A 23,519-nucleotide genomic window follows, 5' to 3' on the forward strand; every position below is an offset into this window, starting at 1 on the left:
CAGTCTCCCAATCAACGCACAGAGGCTGTCCCTCCCGCACGTGGATCTATCACTACCGGTTGTCACGCTGACCAATGGGAAGACAACGGCGGCTGAAAATTCCAATGGAGGCTTTGCGAGGGCGGGGCGGCTGCACGCGGCGCGGGGCATGGGTCGGTGTCTCTGAGCCAATAAGATGGGGAGGGCGTGGCATCCCGGGCGGTGGGCGGGCCTGGTGAAGCCAGTGTAATCGCTACCTTACGTCCCACTGGTGAAGAAATTTGGATTCTGCGTGCGCTTCGAGCGGTGAGTGCCCCGGGGGTGGAGAGAAATGAGGAACGGGCTATATGTGTTTTTCCGGAATGGTGTGTTCGGTCAGAAGGGGTATAGTGGAGTGGAGGGATCTTGCAAATGCATGTCTGTCGCTCTGGGAGGTCTGATGGTTGTGGACAATAGAGACCGCGAACTCGGCTTAGGACATGGGTGGGAGTTACTAACATCAGTTCCCTCCACCACCCTAGGGTACCTAGACTCGACTGTCAGGGAAGGGTGCCCAGAAGCTCTCAGCGACTCGATGGAAAGGAAACCCCCGTTCCGGGGGAGGTATGGGGATGGTACCCCTGAGAATTGATGGGGAATGTTCCAGTGCATGACTGCGGTTTGGATAGGTGCCTTCAGCACTTGAAAGAGGCAGAGGAGAGGTTTTGAGGCTGGAGGGAGGTCCTGATAGGGCGGATGGGAGGGTACCCAGGGGCTGGCCTGGGATTTGAGAAAGGGTGCTGTGCTGATTGGTGTGACCTAGAGCCAGTCTCATCATGGCTGTGGTTGTCTTTCTCATGTGTCGAGGGGAGAATTTGGGTCTAGGAGCCATCCCTAGGAACAGAGGTGGGGCAGCAATTGTTGGGTTATGAGAGGAGGACAGATTAGGGATTTGTGCAGATTGGCTGTGCACAGATCCTCCTGAGCCGCCTGAAGTGGGGAGGCACCAAGAGCCTGCTCTAGTTAGTGTCTGTACAAATAACAAGGCCTATGGTAATGTGGCCTGGAGTAAGGTGGAAAAATGAGGAAGTGAGTTTCCTAGGAAACCTTTGAGGGGAGACTACTGGCGTGATCTCAGCATGGGAAAATGGGATACAAAAAGTGTGTGGGGAGTGTAAACAATGTTTGGCGATTGAACCTAAGGGGAAGAAGGGGTTAGATGGAATCTGTGTTCCAGGCACCAAACTTAGCTGGATATTTGAGAGGCCCAGGTTTGTCATTTTTTTGCTGGAATGCAGCTTAGAGGTTGGATAACACCTCACAGGTTCAGAGGGTAAGAAGTCAGAATGACCAGCCATCATTTAGAGCTCAGACTTGAACCCTGAGCTCCATTTGTTAAGAGGCTGAGACCATGTTATAAGGCAGAAAATTAGACAAGTTTAATAAATTCTTAGTGGTCCCCCCATAAAATGGAGGTAATAATGCCTTTTTTTTTTTACAAGACTTTAAAAAAAAAAACTCAACAAAAATATTAATCAAGCATTTTATATAAGGCATAATAATACCTATTTCACAGGGTTTTTTGGGGGGGGATTAAATGAGATTAATGCATGTATAACGCTCAGTACAAGGCCTGGGTCATTTTTTTTTTTTTTTTTTAAATGTAGCTTAAAAAATGGCTGTAGGGTGACAAAACAACTGTGACAGGGTGAGAGATTTATGTGAATGTTGTGACTGGGAATTATTCTCACATTCTCATGTTTTTCTGCAAGTTTTGATGACTCCCCATTTCCCTTCTTCCTGGTTCTTCTGGTCTTCAGGCACCAGCCCAAATTTCTTCATTCCTCCCTGTCCTTCTTCCAAGATCCAGGCCCCAGACTGGGCTATTTGCTCTGTCCCAGTTTGATTTCCTCATCCTAGACCCATTCACCTCCTTGCCCCTCCTCCCTCTCCTTCTCACCGCCCCTACCCTGCTGCCATAGTAACAAGAGATTCGGGCTCCGAAGGGGGCCTCTGGGAGGGAGCAAAGGTGCGTCTTCTCTCGCAGAACTTGGGCCTCCACTTCTCCGCCCTGGCTCTTTGGTACTGGGCCAGCAGCAGTGTGCAGTTTGGGAGAGGGGGAAAGCCAGTGCCAGGAGCTGTTAGGAGCGAGCTGAGGGGCCGGCAGATGCGAGTTCCAAAAGGAGAGCCAGGCCTGGGGGCGGGGAAGGGGGACCCCCTCCTCCTAAAGCTCTCTCCAGGAATCCCTGGCTTTGGGACAGGACCGCTGTCGTTGGGTTGGGGGAGGCGTCCAGGCTGAGTGTATGTCCTGGGCCAACAGCCAAGAGAACACGATGTTCCCAAGTGCGCTAGCCGCCGCCCTCTTGGGCTGGCCGCCTCCCAAACCGCTGCCTTTCCAGCCTCCCTGCCCCACATTCCCCGGCTGCTTCGCCCCGCCCCCTTCCTCCGCTTTGACGTCACCGCTGTCTCCCGCCCCCTCTTCTCCATTGACGGCAGCAGAGCCTGGTTGCTGTGGGGACCGCGAGGCAGGACAACCGGGGCCTTAGGAGCAGGTGGGGGCTGCTGGAGCGCTGGATCTTTCGTCTATGCAAAATACAGATGTGGAGGTGGAGGTGGGCGAGCAAGAACTGCCTGGGTCAGGGGAGATCATACCTAAATCCCTGAAGAGAGCTGGAGAGGGAGAAAATCGTTTTTCATAGAAGAGGATCTGAAAATGAGACAAGGGCAGAGACACAGTAGGGGCGGGTGTGTTGGGGGGAGGCAGGACCATTTTCAAGAAGAGGAGGCTGAGAATCCAGGTTCCTGTATCCTTTGTTTTCCTGTCTTGGTTTTTCTGGGTTATTTTATAACAGCCTTGTGTCCCAGCTTTCCCTCAGAGGCCTTGCCCTCACCCCTCAATGGGAAACACCATTGTTAAGAAAAGCTTAGGCCACGTGACAGTGAGGGGTGTGCATCTACAGCTGATTATGTCAGCAGTTGCGTGGGGCCTCTTCACTTGCTACCCACGTTTCCAGGGAGTCCTAAGAGGGACTACTCATCACAGTGCTGGATGGAGGGGCTGTGTAAGAACAGCTTTCCTGGACCCAGACTGGCACTTTATTTCCCCAATCAAGTCCCTGTTCTCTTTTTTAGCACTCAGTACTCTGCTCTTTCCTTCTTCTTTTTTTTTTTTTTTTTTAAAAAAAGTAGTTCCACTTCTCAGGTTCCTTCACCACCTCCCACATTTATATCCTTAGAAACAAAAATTATCATATTTATTGATCACCTACCATGTGTCAAATCCTTTCCTGGGTGATGGAGGATACAGCAATTGAGATGGATGAGATCCCTGTTAGGCCCCTGTATCTTGGCTTTCTCTTTTTTAGTGGGGATATGAATTGATTGCCACCCCACCTTTCTCTATCAAGGGCTCTAGCTATCCTCTTTCAACCTCTACTCCCCCTTCATCTCTCTGTTGCCCTGGCTTCCTGGCCCCCCACTTTGGGGGCAGCCCTAAATGTGGGTGGCTGTATCCTCTGAAGAAGCACTAGTCACCATGTAGGCTGCTTGGAGACCTTTTCTCTGATTGGTTATGAAAACACCTGGCATTGTTTCCATTCACGACTCCTATTGGCTCTGGCTGTCCCTTGCATTGTCGGCATCTTCCCTCCACCCACTCATCCCCCAGTCACACGTGGACCCTCAATTGACTTCCTCCCAGGATTTGAGTGTCAGAGGAAGGCGTTGGTTCATTATGTATGGTGACAAGATTGAGGAGGAGAACCCAGGAAAGGCCAAGCGAGGTTTCTGTCTCCCCTTCCTCTCAGGGTCCAGCCAGCTCATCTAGCTTCATCCAGGTCCCAGGGTCTACGTTCTCACCTCGGGGCAGGCCAAGATGTTCTGGTGGTTAATCCCGGAAGTAGACATCTCTTGAGTACCTACTGTGGCTTGGAGGCATTTTCCCTGAAGAGGGACAGCTTACTTCCTCTTATTTCCTTCCTTTATTCACTGTGCAAAGCGTCCTGCATCCATTGGCTGGGCGGTGTCTGGGGCCCTTCAGCCCAGCTCCAGCGCCCAGGTCCACGTGCGCCGGTGTGTGTGACACAGCCCTGACCTCAGTGGGGGCCAGTAGCCAATCAGGGGCCGGGAAGAGATCCCCAGCCAATCGGGGGCGGGGCCGACAGCTCTGCGGGCAGGGGGCCAATGAGGGGCAGTGCCTGGCATTATGCAACCCGCCTCCTAGCCTCGCGGAGGTTCTACTCCGCAGAGGGCTGAAACAGCAGCGGGCAGGCAGCTGGAAGGCGCTCGCACCGCCAGGTAGGAATCTCCGTCGCCACCCTAGTCTCTGTTCTCGAGTCAGGCCGCCGCCACTTCCAATCTGATAGGACACTCAACCCGGGCACTCAGCACAACAGCAGTCCGCCTTCCTTGTGGCTGTTCGCTGGGACCTAGGTGCTCCTCTCAACCCTGCACCGGGTGTCCACACTCCTGACCCTTTCATATTATCTCCACCTTTGCTCCCCGGTCCCAGCCACCCCGACCCCACAACAGAACCTCAGTGGGCATGTCCCATGTCTCCTTTATTATCATACAGGGCTCCCCAGGTTTGCCTTGGCCCCAGGACCTCTTCAGGCTTTTGGAGCTCCTTGCCCTCCCCCTTCCAATCCCTGGCCTCAAGCCGGCCGTGATGTCAGCCCGCTTCAGGCTGGAACATCCCGTTCCCGGTGCTAGTTCCTGCTGTTAGCCAAAGCCTTCCCTTTTTCTTCTGGCGCTCAGAAAATGCTCGGGATGGGGGTGTGGTTGGACGGGGAGCAGAGGAAGAACTATCTGTTGGCTGTTTAGCGTCCCCTGCTCCAGGCTTGGAATGCGGGGAGGGGGAGGGGCGGCTGGAAAAGTAGGGAACTGAGGGGAGAGGATTCCTGGGTCCTTGATAATGGCAGGTGCCTGGCTTCAGTCCGGCGGTCCGGAGGGGGGTCAGGAGCCAGAGAAAGAAAGGATGTACCGTAGTGCCATAATGACTGGGATCCAGGCGCTAGCCAGGTTGGGGGGCTTTTTCGCGGAGGGGCAGAGGCGGTTGTGTTTGATTCTAGGGAGGCCTGGACCAGCCCCTGGAATCTCTCTAGGCTATTCCTCTTCATAGGGCTGTCCGGGGACTTGGGTTATTTTAGGGTGGGCGACCCCGGGCTGTGACCGCCAGTGGGGGAGTGGGTCGTTCCCTCACTTCTGCGGGGGTGGGGGGGTGGGGGGATATGGGGGAGGGTCGCCCCTCCCTTGCTCCCTTGGTCCCTCCAGCAACCGCTGAGCTCAGCGGCTGACGTCGGTTTCCCTGGCGACCGAGGCGGCGGAAGCGCGTGGTGGGGCCGAGCACTTCGTTGCGCATGTGCAGCGGGAGTAGTGCCGCCCCCGGATAAAATTAGCCCGGAAGCCTAAATTTAGGAGGCGTTCGGCTAGTTTTCTGGCTCTGCGGTCTTGGAGTCCCAGACTGACTTGGAACTTGATGGGAACTTGGGAATGGGAAAGGTCCAGGTATTGGTTCATAGCCATAGGTCTAGTCGACTGCTCAGGCTCTGTTTACCCACGCCATAATGGCTAGGGAAGTGGAGAATAGTTTTGACTCTTTCCACCTGTAGCACCCGTGTGGGGATAGGAAACAGAAATATCTTGGCCCCCCATTGGGAGCCCCAGGCAGGGGAGGGTCGCATAATGTCAGAGTTCTGTGATGTTAATAGTCCAGCTTTTTCCAAACCTTCCTTCCTGTTCTCCCCCTTCAGGTACTGGCTGTGAACGAACTTCTCAAACTTCAGAAACACTTCTTCCACCTCACTCACAAGCCAGGCCTCAAGGCCACCTTGTTCAACCGTTGTGGCCTCTGCACCTTCCCTGTTCTCCTGTCCTTCCCATGGCCCAGACATGAGTGATCCCCTAGAAGAGGCTGATGGGGGAAGGGACCCCAGGCCTGGCGAATCCTTTTGTCCTGGGGGAGTCCCATCCCCTGGACCCCCACAGCACCGGCCTTGCCCAGGCCCCAATCTGGCTGATGACACTGATGCCAATAGCAATGGCTCAAGTGGCAATGAGTCCAATGGGCATGAATCCAGGGGTGCATCTCAACGGAGTTCACATAGCTCCTCCTCTGGCAATGGCAAGGACTCGGCCCTTCTGGAGACCACGGAGAGCAGCAAGAGGTATGTATGTATTTTTGTGTGCTGCAAAATCTGGGAGTATTTTGTGAATGAACTGAGGTAGGTAATAGGCTTCATGCTGCTAGTCACCTGCCCCTCATTTTGGGCTGTTGCTTCTCCTCCAGCACAAACTCTCAGAGCCCATCCCCACCCAGCAGTTCCATTGCCTACAGCCTCCTGAGTGCCAGCTCAGAGCAGGACAACCCATCTACCAGTGGCTGCAGGTTTGTGGGGGTGAGGGCTGGGGGAGAGATCTGGAGGCCTGGGCCACACTCTTGGACTAATGTCTTTCCCACTCCTTTCCCATGGGCCCTGCAGCAGTGAACAGTCAGCTAGGGCAAGGACTCAGAAGGAACTCATGACAGCACTTCGGGAGCTCAAGCTTCGACTGCCACCAGAGCGTCGGGGTAAAGGCCGTTCTGGGACCCTGGCCACACTACAGTATGCACTGGCTTGTGTCAAGCAGGTGCAGGGTGAGTGATGTTTCTTAGGAGGAAATGCCAGGGCTTAGATCATTGTGGGGGATCAGTCTTCTTACTGAACCACATATGTGCTCTCACCTTGCAGCCAACCAGGAATACTACCAGCAGTGGAGCCTGGAGGAGGGTGAGCCATGTGCCATGGATATGTCCACTTACACCCTGGAGGAGCTGGAGCACATCACATCTGAGTATACACTTCGCAACCAGGTCTGTAGTAGCCTGGCTCCTCTATCCAATATACTCCCATCCCGCTCCCACAGCTCCTAATCCGTTCTTATTCTTACCCTCCTGCTAGGATACCTTCTCGGTGGCTGTCTCCTTCCTGACAGGCAGAATTGTATACATTTCGGAGCAGGCAGGAGTTCTGCTGCGTTGCAAGCGGGATGTATTTCGGGGTGCCCGCTTCTCAGAGCTCCTGGCTCCCCAGGATGTGGGTGTCTTCTATGGCTCCACGGCCCCATCTCGTCTACCCACTTGGGGCACTGGGGCCTCTGCAGGTGAGGTGCCCATGTGCTTGTGGGGAGGGATGAGCAGCCCCAGGATGCTTTTGCTGGGAGGGTCAGGGGACCAGCCCCAGGATACTTTTGCTGGGAGGGTCAGGGGACCCAAGCTTTCCCATGATGGGTTCTTCTTAGCCCAGGTAAGAGATAGGAAATGTGCTCAGTGCTTTTCTCATCTGTCCCAGGTTCAGGTGTCAAGGATTTTACCCAGGAGAAGTCTGTTTTCTGCCGTATCAGGTAGGTGGGGCAAGTAGTAGTAGGCCTCTCTCTTTCTTAATCCTCCCCATATCTTTGCTGTGTGGGCCATGACCTTGAGGGGCCAGTGACTTTCCATTGCAAGTCCCTAATACTTTTCTCTACTTTGCTAGAGGAGGTCCTGACAGAGATCCAGGGCCTCGGTATCAACCATTCCGCCTAACTCCATATGTGACCAAGATCCGGGTCTCAGATGGGGCCCCTGCACAGCCGTGCTGCTTGCTCATTGCAGAACGCATCCACTCGGGTTATGAAGGTAGGTGGGCTAGGTCCCTGGCCTGGTGGGGAGTAGGAGGAAGGGTTTTTCTCTAGGCCTTGGTTAGGGTACAGGATGTAGGACTGGGAGGCACCAGCCAGGTCTTTAGAAATTTGGAACAGAAGGTGGTATTATTAGGAGAAGGAGTTGACTCCTTTTTGGGTGTTGGGTTGGATAAGGGCTTTGAGCTGGGGCAGAGTGAAGAAACTTTGGTGGTTTTCAGTGTTATTACTAGTACAAGGCACAAGAATGGCCCAGAGCCTTTTAGTGGGCCATAGCCCCTGGAGCTAACTGCCAGGAGGCCATCCTGGCCCCAGGTAGAGAGGAGGGCTGAGGAGCTGGACCATTCTGGATGAAGCCCAACAGCAACACATTCTGTGCCATAGCTCCCCGTATCCCCCCTGACAAGAGGATTTTCACCACGCGTCACACACCAAGCTGCCTCTTCCAGGATGTGGATGAAAGGTAGGGTCAGCACCTGGATGGAAGGGAGTGGCTAGGTCTGAGGTCATAGCTATTCTGACACCTCTTCCCATTGCAGGGCTGCTCCGCTGCTGGGCTACCTACCCCAGGACCTCCTGGGGGCACCAGTGCTTTTGTTCCTGCATCCTGAGGACAGACCACTCATGCTGGCCATCCATAAGAAGAGTAAGTTTCTCTCAGCTTGTTCTCCTTTCCTGGCTATCTCTTGGGCTTTTTCACTGCTCTCATGGTGGTATCTCATGGGTGCCTTGGTCTCTTGGATCTCCAGTGGGGTGGCCCTTTACCTTGCTCATCTCTCCCTCCCACTAACCACCCCACCTCATTTGTCACTCCCATTAGTCCTACAGCTGGCAGGCCAACCCTTTGACCACTCCCCTATTCGCTTCTGTGCCCGTAATGGGGAGTACGTCACCATGGACACCAGCTGGGCTGGCTTCGTGCACCCCTGGAGCCGTAAGGTGGCCTTTGTGTTGGGCCGCCACAAAGTACGCACGTAAGTGGGTCATTTAGATAACTTTGGGGGTGGGGAAGTGTGGGAGGGGGCAGGGCTGAAGACTGGACTGGGGACACATGACTGGACTCAACTTTCTGAATTCCGCAGGGGACCCCTGAATGAGGATGTGTTCACTCCTCCGGCTCCCAGTCCAACTCTGTCCCTGGACTCTGATATCCAGGAGCTCTCAGAGCAGATCCATCGGCTACTGTTGCAGGTAAGAGCTGAAGAGGGGGGCTTGAGAGGCATGAAGAGGGTGGGAAGCAGACCGTAGATATCTAACCTGTCCTTCTCTCTGCCACAGCCCGTGCACAGCTCCAGCCCCACAGGACTCTGTGGAGTTGGCCCCTTGATGTCCCCAGGCCCTCTCCACAGCCCTGGCTCCTCCAGTGATAGCAACGGCGGTGATGCTGAGGGGCCTGGACCACCTGTTCCAGTGAGTGACCCTCTCCAGTTCACCTAATTGCCTGATCTCCTGTCCTTCTTGGAGTCAGCATTGCCGTACCCAGAGCTTTTCCTTATGCCCCACTCCCTCTTGCTTCCTTCCTTTCTTTGTCTGTTCCTGTCCAGGCCTCATGCTTTTTCACTGATACCTTTTATTTTATTTCATCCTTGGTTTCTGGTACTAGGTAGGTACCCTAGTATGCCCACTGCTCTGCTGTGCCCACAGGTGACTTTCCAGCAGATCTGTAAGGATGTGCATCTGGTGAAGCACCAGGGGCAGCAGCTTTTCATTGAGTCCCGGGCCCGGCCTCCACCCCAGCCTCGCCTCCCTGGTGAGTTGGTGATACTGTGGGGAGGAGTGAGGAGGGAGACCTGAGGATCCCCTCTCCCTCACCGCAGACCCATTTACCTTTTTCTCTCCTTGTGCCAGCTACAGGCACATTCAAGACCAAGGCCCTTCCTTGCCAGTCCCCAGACCCAGAGCTAGAGGCAGCCCCTGCTCTGACCCAGGCTCCACCACCCTTGGTCCCTGAGGAGGCTGAGAGGAAAGAAGCCTCCAGCTGTTCCTACCAGCAGATCAACTGCCTGGACAGCATCCTCAGGTAAGGCATGTCTGGCACCTTCCCCCCTCAGCCCTTGGTCTGCCCCACCCCAGGCCTTGCCCTGATGTTCCTCCTGCATCTCCGCAGGTACCTGGAAAGCTGCAACATCCCCAGCACAACCAAGCGTAAATGCGCTTCCTCCTCCTCCTATACTGCCTCCTCAGCCTCTGATGATGACAAGCAGAGGACAGGTCCAGTCCCCATAGGGGCCAAGAAAGGTAATGACCCCCAGTACATGCCCAGCTCCCATTGCCCTGTCCTGGCCCAGTGGTCCTGGGTCTCTATACTTCTGCCATGGGGGCCCCCACCTCGCTCTGCCCTGCCCTCTTTCTTTGCCTCTCTATCTTCAAACTCCTCCCTATTGTCCCTCTGTCTTCCTCCTCCCTGGGAACCCCTCTTCTGACCTCCCAGTGGGGTAGGGGTGGTAACCAGTGCCATCTCTCTGCACAGATCCATCATCAGCAGTGCTGTCTGGGGAGGGGGCCGCTCCACGGAAGGAGCCAGTGGTGGGAAGCACCTTGAGCCCGCTCGCCCTGGCCAATAAGGCGGAGAGCGTGGTGTCCGTGACCAGTCAGTGTAGCTTCAGCTCCACCATCGTCCATGTGGGAGACAAGAAGCCCCCGGAGTCGGGTATGGGCGTGGAGTGAGGGGGGCATTGCCTGGGCTCCACTTGATCCCCCAGCCAGAGTTCCTTCTTACCTTCCTTTTCCCTGCCCTTCTCCCTCCATCCCCAGTGGAGAGAAGAAGGCCTCCCTCTTAGCTTGGGGCTACTGCTGCTTATTTTCCACCAGCCCCTGCTACTTGCCCCTCCCTTATTCTGCTTTCTTTTTTTACTGTCAGTTGAAATAAAAATATGGAATATGGAAGGGGGTTCAGCCCCAGGGTACTGACCACAGAGGTCAGAGGCAAGGAATGTTGAAGTTCCCTAAAGGGTCTTTAAGTATTGACTTCAAAAATGTATGAAGAAAGGGCAAGGGGTGGGTTTCATTTCCAACAAGCTGTGATGGTGTCATCCCTAGGGGTTCCTGGCATGGTAGTGGCCACTGGAAGGGATTGAGTATCTCTCTGTCCTGGAACAACTTTGCATGGAGAGGTGGGCCTTTGGCCAGCCCTCAGCAGAGAGGTGGCCAGGAAATGCACATGGGCCAAGGCTTGGCTAGGGTAGAAGGCCGGGGTGGGTGGGGTCATTGCACAGGGAGGGTGTGATGTGGATGTGTTGCCCCCTGAGATGGTTCTGATGTCCCTTCTCCATCTCACTTTCCTTAGACATCATCATGATGGAGGAACTGCCTGGCCTAGCTCCAGGCCCAACCCCCAGCCCGGCCCCCAGCCCCACAGTAGCCCCTGACCCAGCCCCAGATGCCTACCGCCCAGTGGGCCTGACCAAGGCCGTGCTGTCCCTGCACACACAGAAGGAAGAGCAAGCCTTCCTCAACCGCTTCCGAGACCTTGGCAGGCTGCGTGGACTTGACAACTCTTCCACGGCCCCCTCGGCCCCTGGCGAGCGAGGTAGTCACCTGGGGCTTCCCTGAGCTGCTCTCTGCCCAGACTAGGGCCAGACGGTTGCATGGTGGGCATTGAGGGAGATGTGCCTGCTCCAGGGACCCAGGCTGGTGCTGCCTTCACCACCAGGGCCCTGTCTAGGGACAGGCCCCTCGCTAGCCTCTCCCCCTTAGGCTGGGGTTCCGGGCTGCAGCCAGAGGAGGGCAACCTGGGGGGCTGGCACTGAGACAGGAGGGCAGAGGTGCTCTGTTCCAGGTAAGCTACTTCAGGCCTATCCTGGGGGCAGGGGCAGGAAGTATGCTCATCTAGGTCTCAGATGTTGCTGATCAAGAGATCTGCGCAGACTCTGGGTCAACTCCCAGTGGGGTTGGAGCTTCAAGGGCAGATGAAGGGCAGCCCCTCCAGGGGCCTGAGGGAGGTCCTGTGCAGATGGATACAGGACTGAGGGCTCAGTCCTGGGGTTTCCCACCCACCTCTTCACTCCACTGCAAGCCAGACAGCACAGCCTCGACTGGCAGGAGGAGGACCTAGGCTGGCAGTGCCTGCGGGATTTTGGCAAATGGACTGGAGCTGCCTTCCTTTTCGTCTGTGGACCTACTCTGCCTCCTCCCATCTGCCAGTGTGCCTCTGTCCTTTGCACATCCCCATCTTGACCCCTCATGTAACCTTGACTTTCCCTGGCTCCTTTCTCAATAAACCCCCCTCTCCCTGGCTCCTGTGATTCTTCCCTGAAGGTGCCCCTACCTCCTGAGTCCCTTCTGTTCTGTCATGCCTGAGAAGCTCTTTCTGGGGCCTTTCCCTGCCCTCTCCCTGGTCAATGTGTCAGGGCAGTGGGAGTGGCAGGAGCACTAACTGCCAGGCTGAGGCCCTCACTAACCCTAGTCTTTCCCCACAGGCTGCCACCATGGCCCAGCACCCCCCAGCCGCCGACACCACTGCCGATCCAAAGCCAAGCGCTCACGCCACCACCAGACCCCACGGGCCGAAGCCCCCTGCTATGTCTCCCACCCCTCACCTGTGCCCCCCTCTGGCCCCTGGCCCCCTCCTCCAGCCACCACTCCTTTCCCAGCAGTGGTCCAGCCTTACCCACTCCCAGTGTTCTCCCCACGGGAAAGTCCCCAGCCTCTTCCTCCTGCTCCCACATCTGTGCCCTCTGCCACTTTCCCTACCCCCTTAGTAACTCCAATGGTGGCTTTGGTGCTCCCTAACTATCTGTTCCCGACTACATCTAGCTATCCCTTTGGGGTACCTCAGACACCAGCTGAGGGGCCTCCCACCCCTGCCTCCCACTCACCCTCCCCATCCCTGCCCCCACTTCCTCCCAGTCCCCCACGCCGCCCAGACTCCCCACTGTTCAACTCAAGATGCAGTTCCCCACTCCAGCTCAATCTGCTGCAACTTGAGGAGCCCCCCCGTCCTGAGGGGGGCACTGTTGCAGGGGGTCCTGGGAGCAATGCTGGGCTCCCACCTCCTAGTGAGGAGGCCGCTGAGCCTGAAGCCAGATTGGTGAGCTTTCACCCCATATGCCTTGCTACCAGTCCCCGACCCTTAGCCCTTGTCCCTCTTCCCCCTGGTGCTACTTCCTGCCCTAGTCGGCTGGTGTCTCGGCTTCTTGGAGATGGGAGACGGGGCAGGAAATCCTAGCTGAATTTCTAAATGAGGCAGAAATGGGTTGCCACCCCCATGAAGGGACAGTCTTGTCTCTCTGACAGGTGGTGAGGACATCTCAATAAGTGCTGAAAGGGCATTTGCCACTTGGAAAGGGTCTGGTGTCACATCCCCTACTCTTTGTTAGCTTTCCTGTCTCAGTTTGGCCCTGTGTCATGGAATGGGGAGCAGAACTCTTGGTTGGATGTTCCTCCCCTGACCCCTCCAGTAGAAGCAGTTGAAGGGAAGCCCAGTTGCTAACCCCTTAACCCCTCCTTCAGGTGGAGGTAACTGAATCCTCCAATCAGGATGCACTCTCTGGCTCCAGTGATCTGTTGGAACTGCTACTGCAAGAGGACTCGCGTTCTGGTACAGGCTCTGCAGCCTCAGGCTCCCTTGGCTCTGGCTTGGGCTCTGGATCAGGTTCAGGCTCCCATGAGGGTGGCAGCACCTCAGCCAGCATCACCCGTGAGTGCCCACCTTCCAACACCTCTGGGATTAGGACAGTAACTGGGGAGTTGGTAAACCAGGCCTCATCTAGGCTGAGCTTGCCAAGGACAATGGGCTGAGTGTGTGACCTTTGAGGGTGGTATGATGAGGCCCTGGGTTGGACATGCTGACTAGACTGGCTCCACTGGCCTGCCCCCTGCTCCATAGGCAGCAGTCAGAGCAGCCACACGAGCAAGTACTTCGGCAGCATTGACTCTTCGGAAGCTGAAGCTGGAGCTGCTCAGGCCAGGGCTGAGCCTGGGGACCAGGTCATTAAGTATGTGCTCCAGGATCCCATCTGGCTGCTTATGGCCAATGCTGACCAACGTGTTATGATGACCTACCAGGTGCCCTCCAGGTGAGTTTCAGAGGCCACTTCTGCCTCCCTCTCAGAGGTAGTAGGGAGACTGGCTTTCCTTCATTGCCCAGAAAACTTGGGGTTCCCTTTCCTGGAATGGCTCCGACCTGGATGTTCCCATACTACCCTCAGTCCCTTGGAGCCTTACCGTAGTTCTTTCAACCTGAGAGCAGGTTGACTGAACTTGGAAGGTACCTGTGGTTCAGGAGAGGAGCAGAAGACCGTGGGTGGGGGCTTTGGTAGAGGAAAAACATCAACTGGTCCTGGCCTGGATCCCAGCCTCTGCCTTCTGAAACCTTTCCTTGTGCAGGGACATGGCATCTGTGCTAAAGCAGGACCGAGAGCGGCTCCGAGCCATGCAGAAGCAGCAGCCTCGGTTCTCAGAGGACCAGCGGCGGGAACTGGGTGCTGTGCACTCCTGGGTCCGCAAGGGACAGTTGCCTCGGGCCCTTGATGTGATGGTGAGAAAAAAAAAAATGAGGGATAGAGGCTAATGGCTGTCCTTATTGTCCTTGGATCTTTGATTCTGAAGGATGTTAATCCCACTAAATTTGCTGCCAAGTTATATGGTATTAGACCACATGAGCTTTTGCAGAACCTTTCTGAACCCCCTCCCATGCTAATGTACATTGTAACTGTCCCATGGGGAGTCTGGGTGGAGTGCAAAAGGCATTTTCCAAGCTTGTTGGATCCCAGGTGCATCCCAGGACTGGTTTCTTGGGAGCACACTTTGGGAAATACCACAGGGTTGGGTGGGAAATTGGGCTGTTGATTAGCAGTGAGGACTCTGCCTAACTCACTTATCCCTTTCTCCTTCCAAGGCCTGTGTGGACTGTGGTAGCAGCTCCCAAGACCCTGGCCACTCTGATGACCCACTTTTCTCGGAGCTGGATGGACTGGGGCTGGAGCCCATGGAGGAGGGTGGAGGCGAGGGTGGCAGCAGTGGTGGTGGTGGTGATGGTGATGGTGGCATTGGTGAGGGTGGCGAGGAGGCCCAGGCCCAAGTTGAGGCCAAGGTCTCAAGCTCTCAGGACTCTGCCATGGAGGAGGAGGAACAAGGTGGGAGCTCGTCCAGTCCAGCCTTATGTGCAGCAGAAAATGGCACCAGCTAAACTCCATTTTGGGGCCACTTCCTGGAGTCCATGCAAGGCATCCTTCTTCAATGTTACAATTCTCAGAACTCAGATGTGGCTGGACCAACCAATAGAAAACTGCCCCAGCTTCTCCCACCTTAGGGAGTGGGACCCCCATCACCAGCCTGGGATCCAAAGGCTGCCTCTGGCTTCTTAGTGAACAGAGGGTGGAACTTTTCAGGCCAGCCAAGAGGAGGGTCACCTCCCACCCCTGGTGGAGGCCCTTCTGGATAAGGTTGCTGACCCGCTGCTGAAATGGGCTCGCCAAATCCCAGCTGAGCCTGAGTCCCAGTCCCGAGGTTTGGGGCTGCACTTATTTATTGGGGGAGACAGCTCTCTCTCCCACCTCCTCCCTAAGTGGGGGGAGGGGAGCCTGGGGCCCAAGGAGGACCCAGGGGTTTGAACCCCTAGCTGCTCCAGGGTGGGGGAGGTTGGTGGACCATGGAGTCCCTGGTGCTGCCCCTCAGGTGGGACCCAGGCGTTCTCAGCTCTACCCTCTACCAATGGCATTTGTGTTTTTGATATTGTGTCTGTTATTATTTTTTTAATACAAAAAGAAAGAAATCAAAAACCCAGGACTTTGTGAAATGAAGTTTGGGGTTTGGGTGAGGGGAGAAATGGCTCTGCTTCCAGGAGGGTTGTAGTGAGGGTGGCCACTTCCATCTCACGCCACTGTATGAACCTGTTCCTCTCTCCTGCACATACCTTCATTTGAAGGGCCCTACTGAGACAGCTAAATCTACACCTAACTCAGAACTCTCCACTCACCTCTACCATTACTTCCGCTGGGTTTGTCCTGGGAAGTAAAAGGACCTGGGCAAGCTTCAACCATGGGTCACGATCTTAGGGGCTGGAGGAAGCCCTCTTAACCCTGCGGTGCCCTGAGGCAGTAGAGAGTTTAACTTTTATTTTAGTATCTTGGTCATCACACAGGAGATTAGATAACTAAGGCACATTGAGTAAGGTACCCATTCAAGGAGGGTGGAGCGGGGCTCAACCTGAAAAGGAAATCACTGGAATTCCATTAAAATTGGGAGTGGTTCACCACATGCTGGAGCCCACTAACACCTGATCTATCGCGAGGCACAACCCATGCGTCGGCGGCGCCGTGGCTTAGCTGGTTAAAGCGCCTGTCTAGTAAACAGGAGATCCTGGGTTCGAATCCCAGCGGTGCCTGGCCCAGTGAGTGTATGGTATATTATTGCTGCGATGAGAATGAATAACCCCGGTCTTGCAAACGCTATCTGTCGCACCCTGTCAAGAAATTCTTCTTCTTAGCAAGTTAATACCTCTTTGGGATTCTGTTCCCGTGCACTTTTAGTGTGTATTTGGAGACTAAAACAATCCTTAATTATCGCCTTGGAAATCCATAATCCGTGGCCCTCTCGTCCCATTATCTTCCCCCAAGGACGTGGGGAACAACTCTGACTTGGGCTTGTTTTGTTGAGGACATACTGTGACTGCAGGAGGGGAGGCAGGTCAAGGGAAGCTACCACTGCAACCCCGATGCTAACTTGGTCAAGGCGGGAATCCACGCCTCATCCTGGGCGCACGCGCGCAGTCATCTCCAGCCAGAGGGACTAGGCGGGCAGGAGGCGGGCACGTTGATAGGCAGCTATAGTTGCGCAGGCCCGAGGCCGCACGCGGCTGTGATGGCCGAGTGGTTAAGGCGTTGGACTCGAAATCCAATGGGGTCTCCCCGCGCAGGTTCGAATCCTGCTCACAGCGTTGGTAATTTTGGCAGTGGGTATGGCCTCCTCTAAAGGAGGTAACTAGTTTGTTTTCTAGGCCTTTCCTTCCCTTGAAGAAGCTTCCCAAAGTCTTGAGAAGATCACAGGTAATCAACCCCGGACCATCCTGCCAGCGCCCTCTTCCGAGGCTCAGCCTCCTACCAACCTGCAAAAGCCTTTTTATGGCCAATTTCGATTCATAATTCAATTTTCGATTTCTTGTTGCTACTAAGCAATTAGATTACATTTCCCTAATCCGTTCAGCCTCCTTCTGATCTATACGACTATTTCATTTCTTCTCTCACTACAGCCACGATTCTCTTCATCTCTCTTCTGCTTTACCTCCCGTGTCACTGAGAAAATAAAGCATTCTGAACAATTTCCCACGGACATCCTCAACCCCGCTACTTACCTACCCACCTGCCTAAGCCTGACCACAGACTTCCTTTCCCTCTCGGACCTGTAGGAGAACCCTTCCACTGAACTATGGAACCTCTAGACCTATTAGATTTCCCACCCTCTTGGGCCCACTCAAGAACATTGCTTTTTTCCTATACCATCAAATTTCCCTCTCTCCTGGATTTTCCTACCAGACATTGTAATTTCTCTCATTTAGAACAATCAAGACAACAAAACCCATCTACTGAGACTTAAACGCGTCCCCCAGAAGTGCACGTGTTGGAACCTCAATCCCCAATTTCACTTGTTGATTGGAGGTGGGGTCTTTGGGAGGTAATTAGGATTAGAGAAGGTCATGAGATTGGGGTCCCAACAGTGACATTAGTAGCTTTATAAAAAGAGGAAGAGAACCATCGCGGCCTAGGAGCACACTTGCTCATTTGCTGTCTCACCATATGATGGCCCTCATCAGATTGCCCAGCAGATGCCAATGCCACACTCTTGCACTTCCCAGCCTCCCAAACCATGAGCTAAATAAAACTTTATAAATTATCCAGTCCATGTTATTGAGGGATAGTAACAGAAAACAGACTCTATCTTGTCACCACACGCTCCTCCAACTACCACTTAATTTCTCTGCTCCTCTCTACAACAAGCATAATAAGATATACTGTCTCCAGCCTCCCATTCTACGGTGAGCCCTCTCCAACCAGGTGTTCTTTCCTACACCAAGGCTTCCCTGGTTGGGGTTACTTACCAAATGACCATCACATTGCTAAATCCATCCATCTCTAAACTAGTTAGCAACACTTGACACAGATGCCTCTCTCTTTTCTTGGGGTGCTAGGAACTGAAGCCAGCCCTTGTACTCAGGGGAGTGCTCTACCACTGAGCTATAGCTACAGCCCCAGTCCTGTACTCTCTTTTAGTAATACACTCTTCTCTGGCCTTGTAGGCCACCACACCCCTCTGATATTCCTTCTTCACTAGCAGCTTGATCACAGACTCCTTTGCTGGTTTCTCGTCAGCTGCATCTCTAAATGTTTGGTTCCAAAGCTCAGTCTTTCAACTGAATCTTTTCTCTACCTGTACTCACTACCTTGGTGATCTCCAGACCTGTGGCTAAATCATCCCACATTTGCATCTCTAACTCCAGAACGTTCCCCTGAATTACAGATGCTTCTTTCCTGTTGCCCATTTGTCACCTACACTTAGATATCTAGTAGGAACCACTAACTTAAAATGTGTAAATTCTACTCCTGGTCTTCTCCCCAAAAGCTGCTTCATCTGTAGTCTTTCCATTTGAAATTCCAATCCCTCAACTGGTTAGACTAAAATCTCCATAATCATCCCCGATTCTTCTTTTTCTCACACTCCACATTTAATCAGTCTGCAGTTTCTTTTCAAAATGTGTCAAAAATCTGACTACTTGTCACTACATTCACCACTCTGCCCTGGTCCAAACCACTCTCCACTCTCACTTAGATTATTGCAAGATCAGCTAAATTATTTCCTGGTTTCCATTCTTATCCCTAGTTCCACGATGGTGTGTTCGTAACACATTAGGCAGAGAGGTTGATCCTTATAAAAAAATGAATAAGACTCTGTCATTCCTCTCCTAATTTCCCAAAGGGGGAAAATAATTTTTTCCAATGGGGATGTCAATGTGAATTAATGGTTTTAATGTGCATATAGGTATAGAAATAAATGTATACACACACACACACACACACACACACACACACACACACCCTAGCTCTGAACACTGAGTGAGTCTAGAAGCAATCATACACCAGTAGCAATGAGCACACCAAGAGCCTCCATCTTAGCTACCAAATACTGTTCTCTACTGAAATGAACTTGGAGAAAAGGTTGATTCCAGCCCTGAATCTGGAGAATTATAAGATTATTTTGAGACATTTTGTTGCAACAGAAAGCAAAGAAGTGCTCAAAGAATAAATATCAAAAAGATACAGTACCAAGGGGCTACAGCAGGCTGGGTTCCAGTGGCCCCTACCTGCAATCCCAGCAATTTCAGCAATCCCAGTGACTGGGAAGTTTGAGGCAGGAGAATAACAAGTTCATAGGCCAGCCTGAGTAATTTAGCAAGACTCTTAGCAACTTAAACCCTTTCTCAAAATAAAAAATAAAGTGATCTGTGGATATAGTTCAGGGGTAAAGTGTCCCTGGTTTCAATCTCCAGCACTGAAAAAAGAAAAGAAAAAATGTTAGGGTTCTTTTGTAGAAGAGGACTCTTCACAGCTTCTGGCCCTTGTCTGCCTGGGTCTCCTCTCTTAATTTTTTTTTGTTTATTTGTTTTGGTACTGGGGGTTGAAAGCAGGGGGCTGCACCAATGAGCTATATCCCCCAGCCTCCCTCCCTCTTTCTTTCTTTCTTTCTTTCTTCCTTCCTTCCTTCCTTCCTTTCTTTCTTTCTCTTTCTTTCTTTCTTTCTTCCTTCCTTCCATCCTTCCTTCCTTTCTCTCTCTCTCCCCCTCCTCTCTCTCTCCCTCTCTTTCCACCTTTATTTATTTATTTTTACATAGTACCAAGGATCAAACCCAGTGCCTCACAAATGTAGGCAAGCACTCCACCACTGAGCTACAACCACTGTCCCATCCCTGGTCCTTTTACTTTTCATTCTGAGACAGGGTCTCTCTGAGTGGCCCAGAGTAGCCCAGAATTTACAATTCTCCTTTCTCAGCCTCCAAAGTAACTGGGATCACATGTAAACCCACCACACCCAGCTCTCCTCTTAGTTTTGACTCCTACCTAAGGTAAGTAGAGAGAGACAGGACAACAAAAGTTTGCCTGGTGGGCTTAGAAATCTCTCTGGATTCAGCCCTTGGCTCAGGACACTAGTCCTTCTACTTCCCAGTCCCCACCCTCCACACTCTCCTACCCAGGACCCAGGGGGTCCCAGGAAACTAGCCTTCCCTTTGAAGAACTGAAGAGGGAGGAGCAGAGCCCTGAAACCCAGGCTTGAGGAGAAGCACAGTAGGAGAGGGGAAGCTGGATCACTTCACCAGCTGTCTCTGTTCCTTCCCACCCTCTGCTGCCCCGTCACATGTGGGACTCCAGCTCTCCTCCCCAAGCCCCAGTGTAGCCCACTGTTGGAGGGCAGCCAGGGAAAGACCACTGTGTTTACAGACATAGGCCCTTGCTAACAGAGCCATTTAAAGCCACTTGGAAACACACCCTCCCCAACAGACACCCTCACACACATACACAGTGGGGACAGGAATAGGGGGCATCCTCAGAGGCCATGTCTGGACCTGAGATTACCCAGTCCATTCAACTCATTTCACCCTGCAGCAGCTCTTGGTTTTTAAAGATTTTTTTTTTTTTTTTTGTAGATGAACACAATACCTTTAATTATTTATTTTTATGTGGTGCTGAGGATGGAACCCAGTGCCTCACATGTCTTGGCAAATGCTCTACCACTGAGCTACAACCCCAGCTCCAGCTCTAGATTTTGAGGGCCTGAAACTTGCTGCATCATCATCATCCTCATCATCATCATAAACAGGTATAAAAACTAGCATTTAGAATAAAACAAAAGCACAACAATTTACCAATTTAAAAGGTTAATAAATAGCTGGATGAAATGGTGTGCTCCTGTCATCCCAGCTACTTGGAAGACTAAGGTGGGAGAATTGCTTGGGCCCAAGAGGTAGAGATCAGCCTGGGCAACATACCAAGGTCAAGTATCAAAATAATAATGAGCTGGGTGCAGTGACACATGCTTGTAATTTCAGCAGCTCTGGAGGCTGAGGCAGGAGGATCGAGAATTCAAAGCCATAGGGCCGAGGGATGGGAGGGGGAAGGGAGAGGATGGGGGTTAGAAATGATGGTGGAATGTGATGAACATCATTATCCAAAGTACATGTAAGAAGACACAAATTGGTGTGAATATACTTTATATACAACCAGAGATATGAAAAATTGTGCTCTATATGTATAATATGAATTATAATGTATTCTGCAGTCATATGTTAAAAAAATAATAAATAGGGGCTGGGGATGTGGCTCAAGCGGTAGCGCGCTCGTCTGGCATGCGTGCGGCCCAGGGTCGATCCTCAGCACCACATACAAACAAAGATGTTGTGTCCGCCGAAAAACTAAAAATAAATAAATAAATTCTCTCTCTCTCTCTCTTAAAAAAAAACAAATAAATAAAAAGAATTCAAAGCCAGCCTTAGCAATTTAGCAAGGCCCTAAGACCCTCCCTGTCTCCCTGTCTCAAAATAAATTATAAAAAAGGGCTGGGGATGTGGCTTAGTGGTTAAACACCCTGGGTTCAATCCCTGGTTATAACAACGACAACAATAACAACAACAGCAAGGTGTGGTGATACATGCCTATAATCTCAGCAACTTGGGAGGCTGAGGTAGGAAGATGGCAAGTTTGAAGACAGTTTGGGCAACTTTGCAAGACCCTGTCTCAAAATAAAAGATAAAAAGGGCTGGGGATGTAGCTTAGGGGTAAATCGTCCCTGGGTATGATGCCCAGTACCACATTAAAAAAAAAAAGATAATAAATTAAAAATAAAAGCTGACAAATTCTACAAAGTCCAGAAAAACAACTTACTTGTATTAATTAACTGTACCTCTATACTTTCCAAAGACTAGCTACTGCCTCTATATATTTCAAATCTTGCTACTCCTCTAACTATCCAGGTACTTAGAGTGCTAAGAACTTTAAAATAACAATGTGAGAATAACTACAAATCACAGAAACATAACCCAGGAAACTGCAAATCTGATGTTTTCACACCTTATCTTCTCCATAACGAGAACTCCGAAATGTACACAGCCATTCCAACACAACGGGGAGGATACAATGGAGGGGCAGCTGGAGTAGAAAAAAGATTGGTCTTTACCACTTGCACTTAAAATATATAATGTTTGCAAAAATTTACAGAAACCTATGACCTGGTGAACAGCTTGCTGGAGTGCTCCCAGAGTCTGTGTAAGTGAGTGATCCTGGATTTCATTAGTTTCATGGTGAATGAAAACTTGAAATTCTTGTTGTATATTGCAAAGCAGCTGTCAGCCTGCTTAGAAAGCCATAGTCTCCTAAAGGGCTTGGAAGCTTATTTTTCTGCTTTTCAAAATGAGCATTTCATACCTTTTTTTTCCTCAAACAATCTGTAGCACTTTGGATGCTGATGGGAATAATGCAGACCCCAGGGTTGTGAGTAGACCCAGTGGGGGTGGAGAAATCAGCCTGGGTAGCAGGGAAGACCCCCTCCCACAGTGAGGTGGGGGAGACAGAGTATGGCAAATAGAAGAACAATGGATCTAGTTAGGATGCCTTTTTTTTTTCCCCATTAGGGAGGTCTCATGTTGCCCAAGCTGCCCAGGAACTAGAGTACCTGGAACTATATATAGGCCTGCACAATTACAATCAGTTCAAAAAAATTTTTTTAGTTGTCGTTGGACAAAATATTTTTATTTTATTTACTTATTTTTATGTGATGCTGAGGATTGAACCCAGTGCCTCCCACGAGCTAGGCAAGCACTCTACTATTAAGCCACAACCCCAGCCCTCAAAAATGATCTTTTAAACATAAGTTGGAGAATATGCCTGTCCTGATGAAGATTCTCCACTGGCTCCCCATTGCACTTAGACTAAAACCCAAACTCTCTGGGAGCCTCCAAAATTCTGTGTGTTGGGCCATGCCTGACCCTCCCGTATTATTTTTGCCACTCCCAAATTCTCTGTCCTAGGTTCTTTGGCCCTCTTTATCTAGCTGCTTCGATCAAAGCCCTTTCCTATCTCAGGGACTTCGTATTTGCTGTTCCTTTTGCCTGGATTCATGGCCTGGTCAAATTATCACCTCTTCATAGAGGTTGTCTCTGACCACCTGTACAAAACATAGCACCACACTCTCATTACCAAAAATCGTCCTCCACTCCTCACAACTTTATAACCATCTGAATTATATTTTCTTCCTTCTTGATCATTTTCTGTCTCCTTGTCCCCCACTATAATGGAAGCCTCAGGGGAGCCCAGATCCCGTGGGCTCCCAATGCCCAACATAAGAGGCACTGTATAAATATAGGCTGAGTGAATAAATATAGCAGCTGCGCTTATAGACATACAGATGCCCAGATTGTTTTACAGTTCCCTCCTGGGGCCACTGTCACAGCTCAGAGCTGAAAAGACAGTATTGCCAGTTACTGACACAATCTAGACGGAGACTCAGACCTCTGCTTAGATGAAATATGCTGAAAGAGACAGGAGACAGAAAGCAGAGAAAAGAAACGGACCAAGAGAGGAGAGACTGAGATAGACAAAGACCGGACCCAGACTCAAAGAACAGGAAACCTGGGCCCACAGAAGCCCCAGCAGCAATGGGAGACACTGTCAGGAGGAGGGACGCGGAGGGAGGCGGAAGGCGCTGGAAGGCGGGACGAGCTGGAATCAAGCGGAAAGCTAGCGCGGCTAGTCCAGGAGACCCGGGCCGCCCCTGGCCTGGCTCCCAAGTGGCCGCGGCAGGTGGCCATGCGCCCGCCAGCCCGCCTGCTGGCGCGACGCGTGCGGGATCAAAGCAGCCGGGAAGGGGCGGGGCGGGGAGGTGTCAGGAACCTGGAGGTGCGAGCGAGCGAGCTTCCCGGCCCA

At 52.2% G+C, this 23,519-nt stretch overlaps 1 protein-coding gene and 2 non-coding genes across 9 annotated transcripts; all 3 read left to right on the forward strand.

Annotated features, from left to right (window-relative positions):
- The first annotated feature begins 200 nt into the window (after window positions 1-200).
- Per1 (period circadian regulator 1) lies at window positions 201-15,339 on the forward strand. 7 transcript variants are annotated; one of them, XM_027946761.2, is made up of 23 exons: window positions 201-285; window positions 5,709-6,122; window positions 6,245-6,343; window positions 6,438-6,592; window positions 6,687-6,808; window positions 6,897-7,098; window positions 7,287-7,338; window positions 7,470-7,612; window positions 7,999-8,077; window positions 8,154-8,260; window positions 8,435-8,588; window positions 8,697-8,805; window positions 8,893-9,024; window positions 9,259-9,364; window positions 9,463-9,634; window positions 9,722-9,852; window positions 10,085-10,264; window positions 10,901-11,143; window positions 12,033-12,643; window positions 13,066-13,252; window positions 13,442-13,631; window positions 13,942-14,092; window positions 14,453-15,339. In XM_027946761.2, exons 2-23 carry the CDS (start codon window positions 5,848-5,850, stop codon window positions 14,741-14,743), a joined length of 3,891 nt encoding a protein of 1,296 aa, XP_027802562.1. In that variant the 5' UTR covers window positions 201-285; window positions 5,709-5,847; the 3' UTR covers window positions 14,744-15,339. The 7 variants fall into 7 exon arrangements, with proteins under 7 accessions (XP_027802562.1, XP_071459813.1, XP_071459814.1 ...); XM_071603712.1 differs by having other exon boundaries at window positions 9,469-9,634; XM_027946764.2 differs by lacking the exon at window positions 201-285 and adding an exon at window positions 2,450-2,510.
- Window positions 15,340-15,866: 527 nt separating this feature from the next.
- On the forward strand, window positions 15,867-15,940 carry Trnat-agu (transfer RNA threonine (anticodon AGU)). The gene has a single exon. It is a non-coding gene; the product is annotated as a tRNA-Thr (tRNA).
- A 470-nt stretch (window positions 15,941-16,410) lies between these two features.
- Window positions 16,411-16,492, forward strand: Trnas-cga (transfer RNA serine (anticodon CGA)). Its single transcript has one exon. It is a non-coding gene; the product is annotated as a tRNA-Ser (tRNA).
- The last annotated feature ends 7,027 nt before the right edge of the window (window positions 16,493-23,519 follow it).

The sequence above is a fragment of the Marmota flaviventris genome, chromosome 17, assembly GCF_047511675.1.
Source record: "Marmota flaviventris isolate mMarFla1 chromosome 17, mMarFla1.hap1, whole genome shotgun sequence".
NCBI lineage: Eukaryota > Metazoa > Chordata > Mammalia > Rodentia > Sciuridae > Marmota > Marmota flaviventris.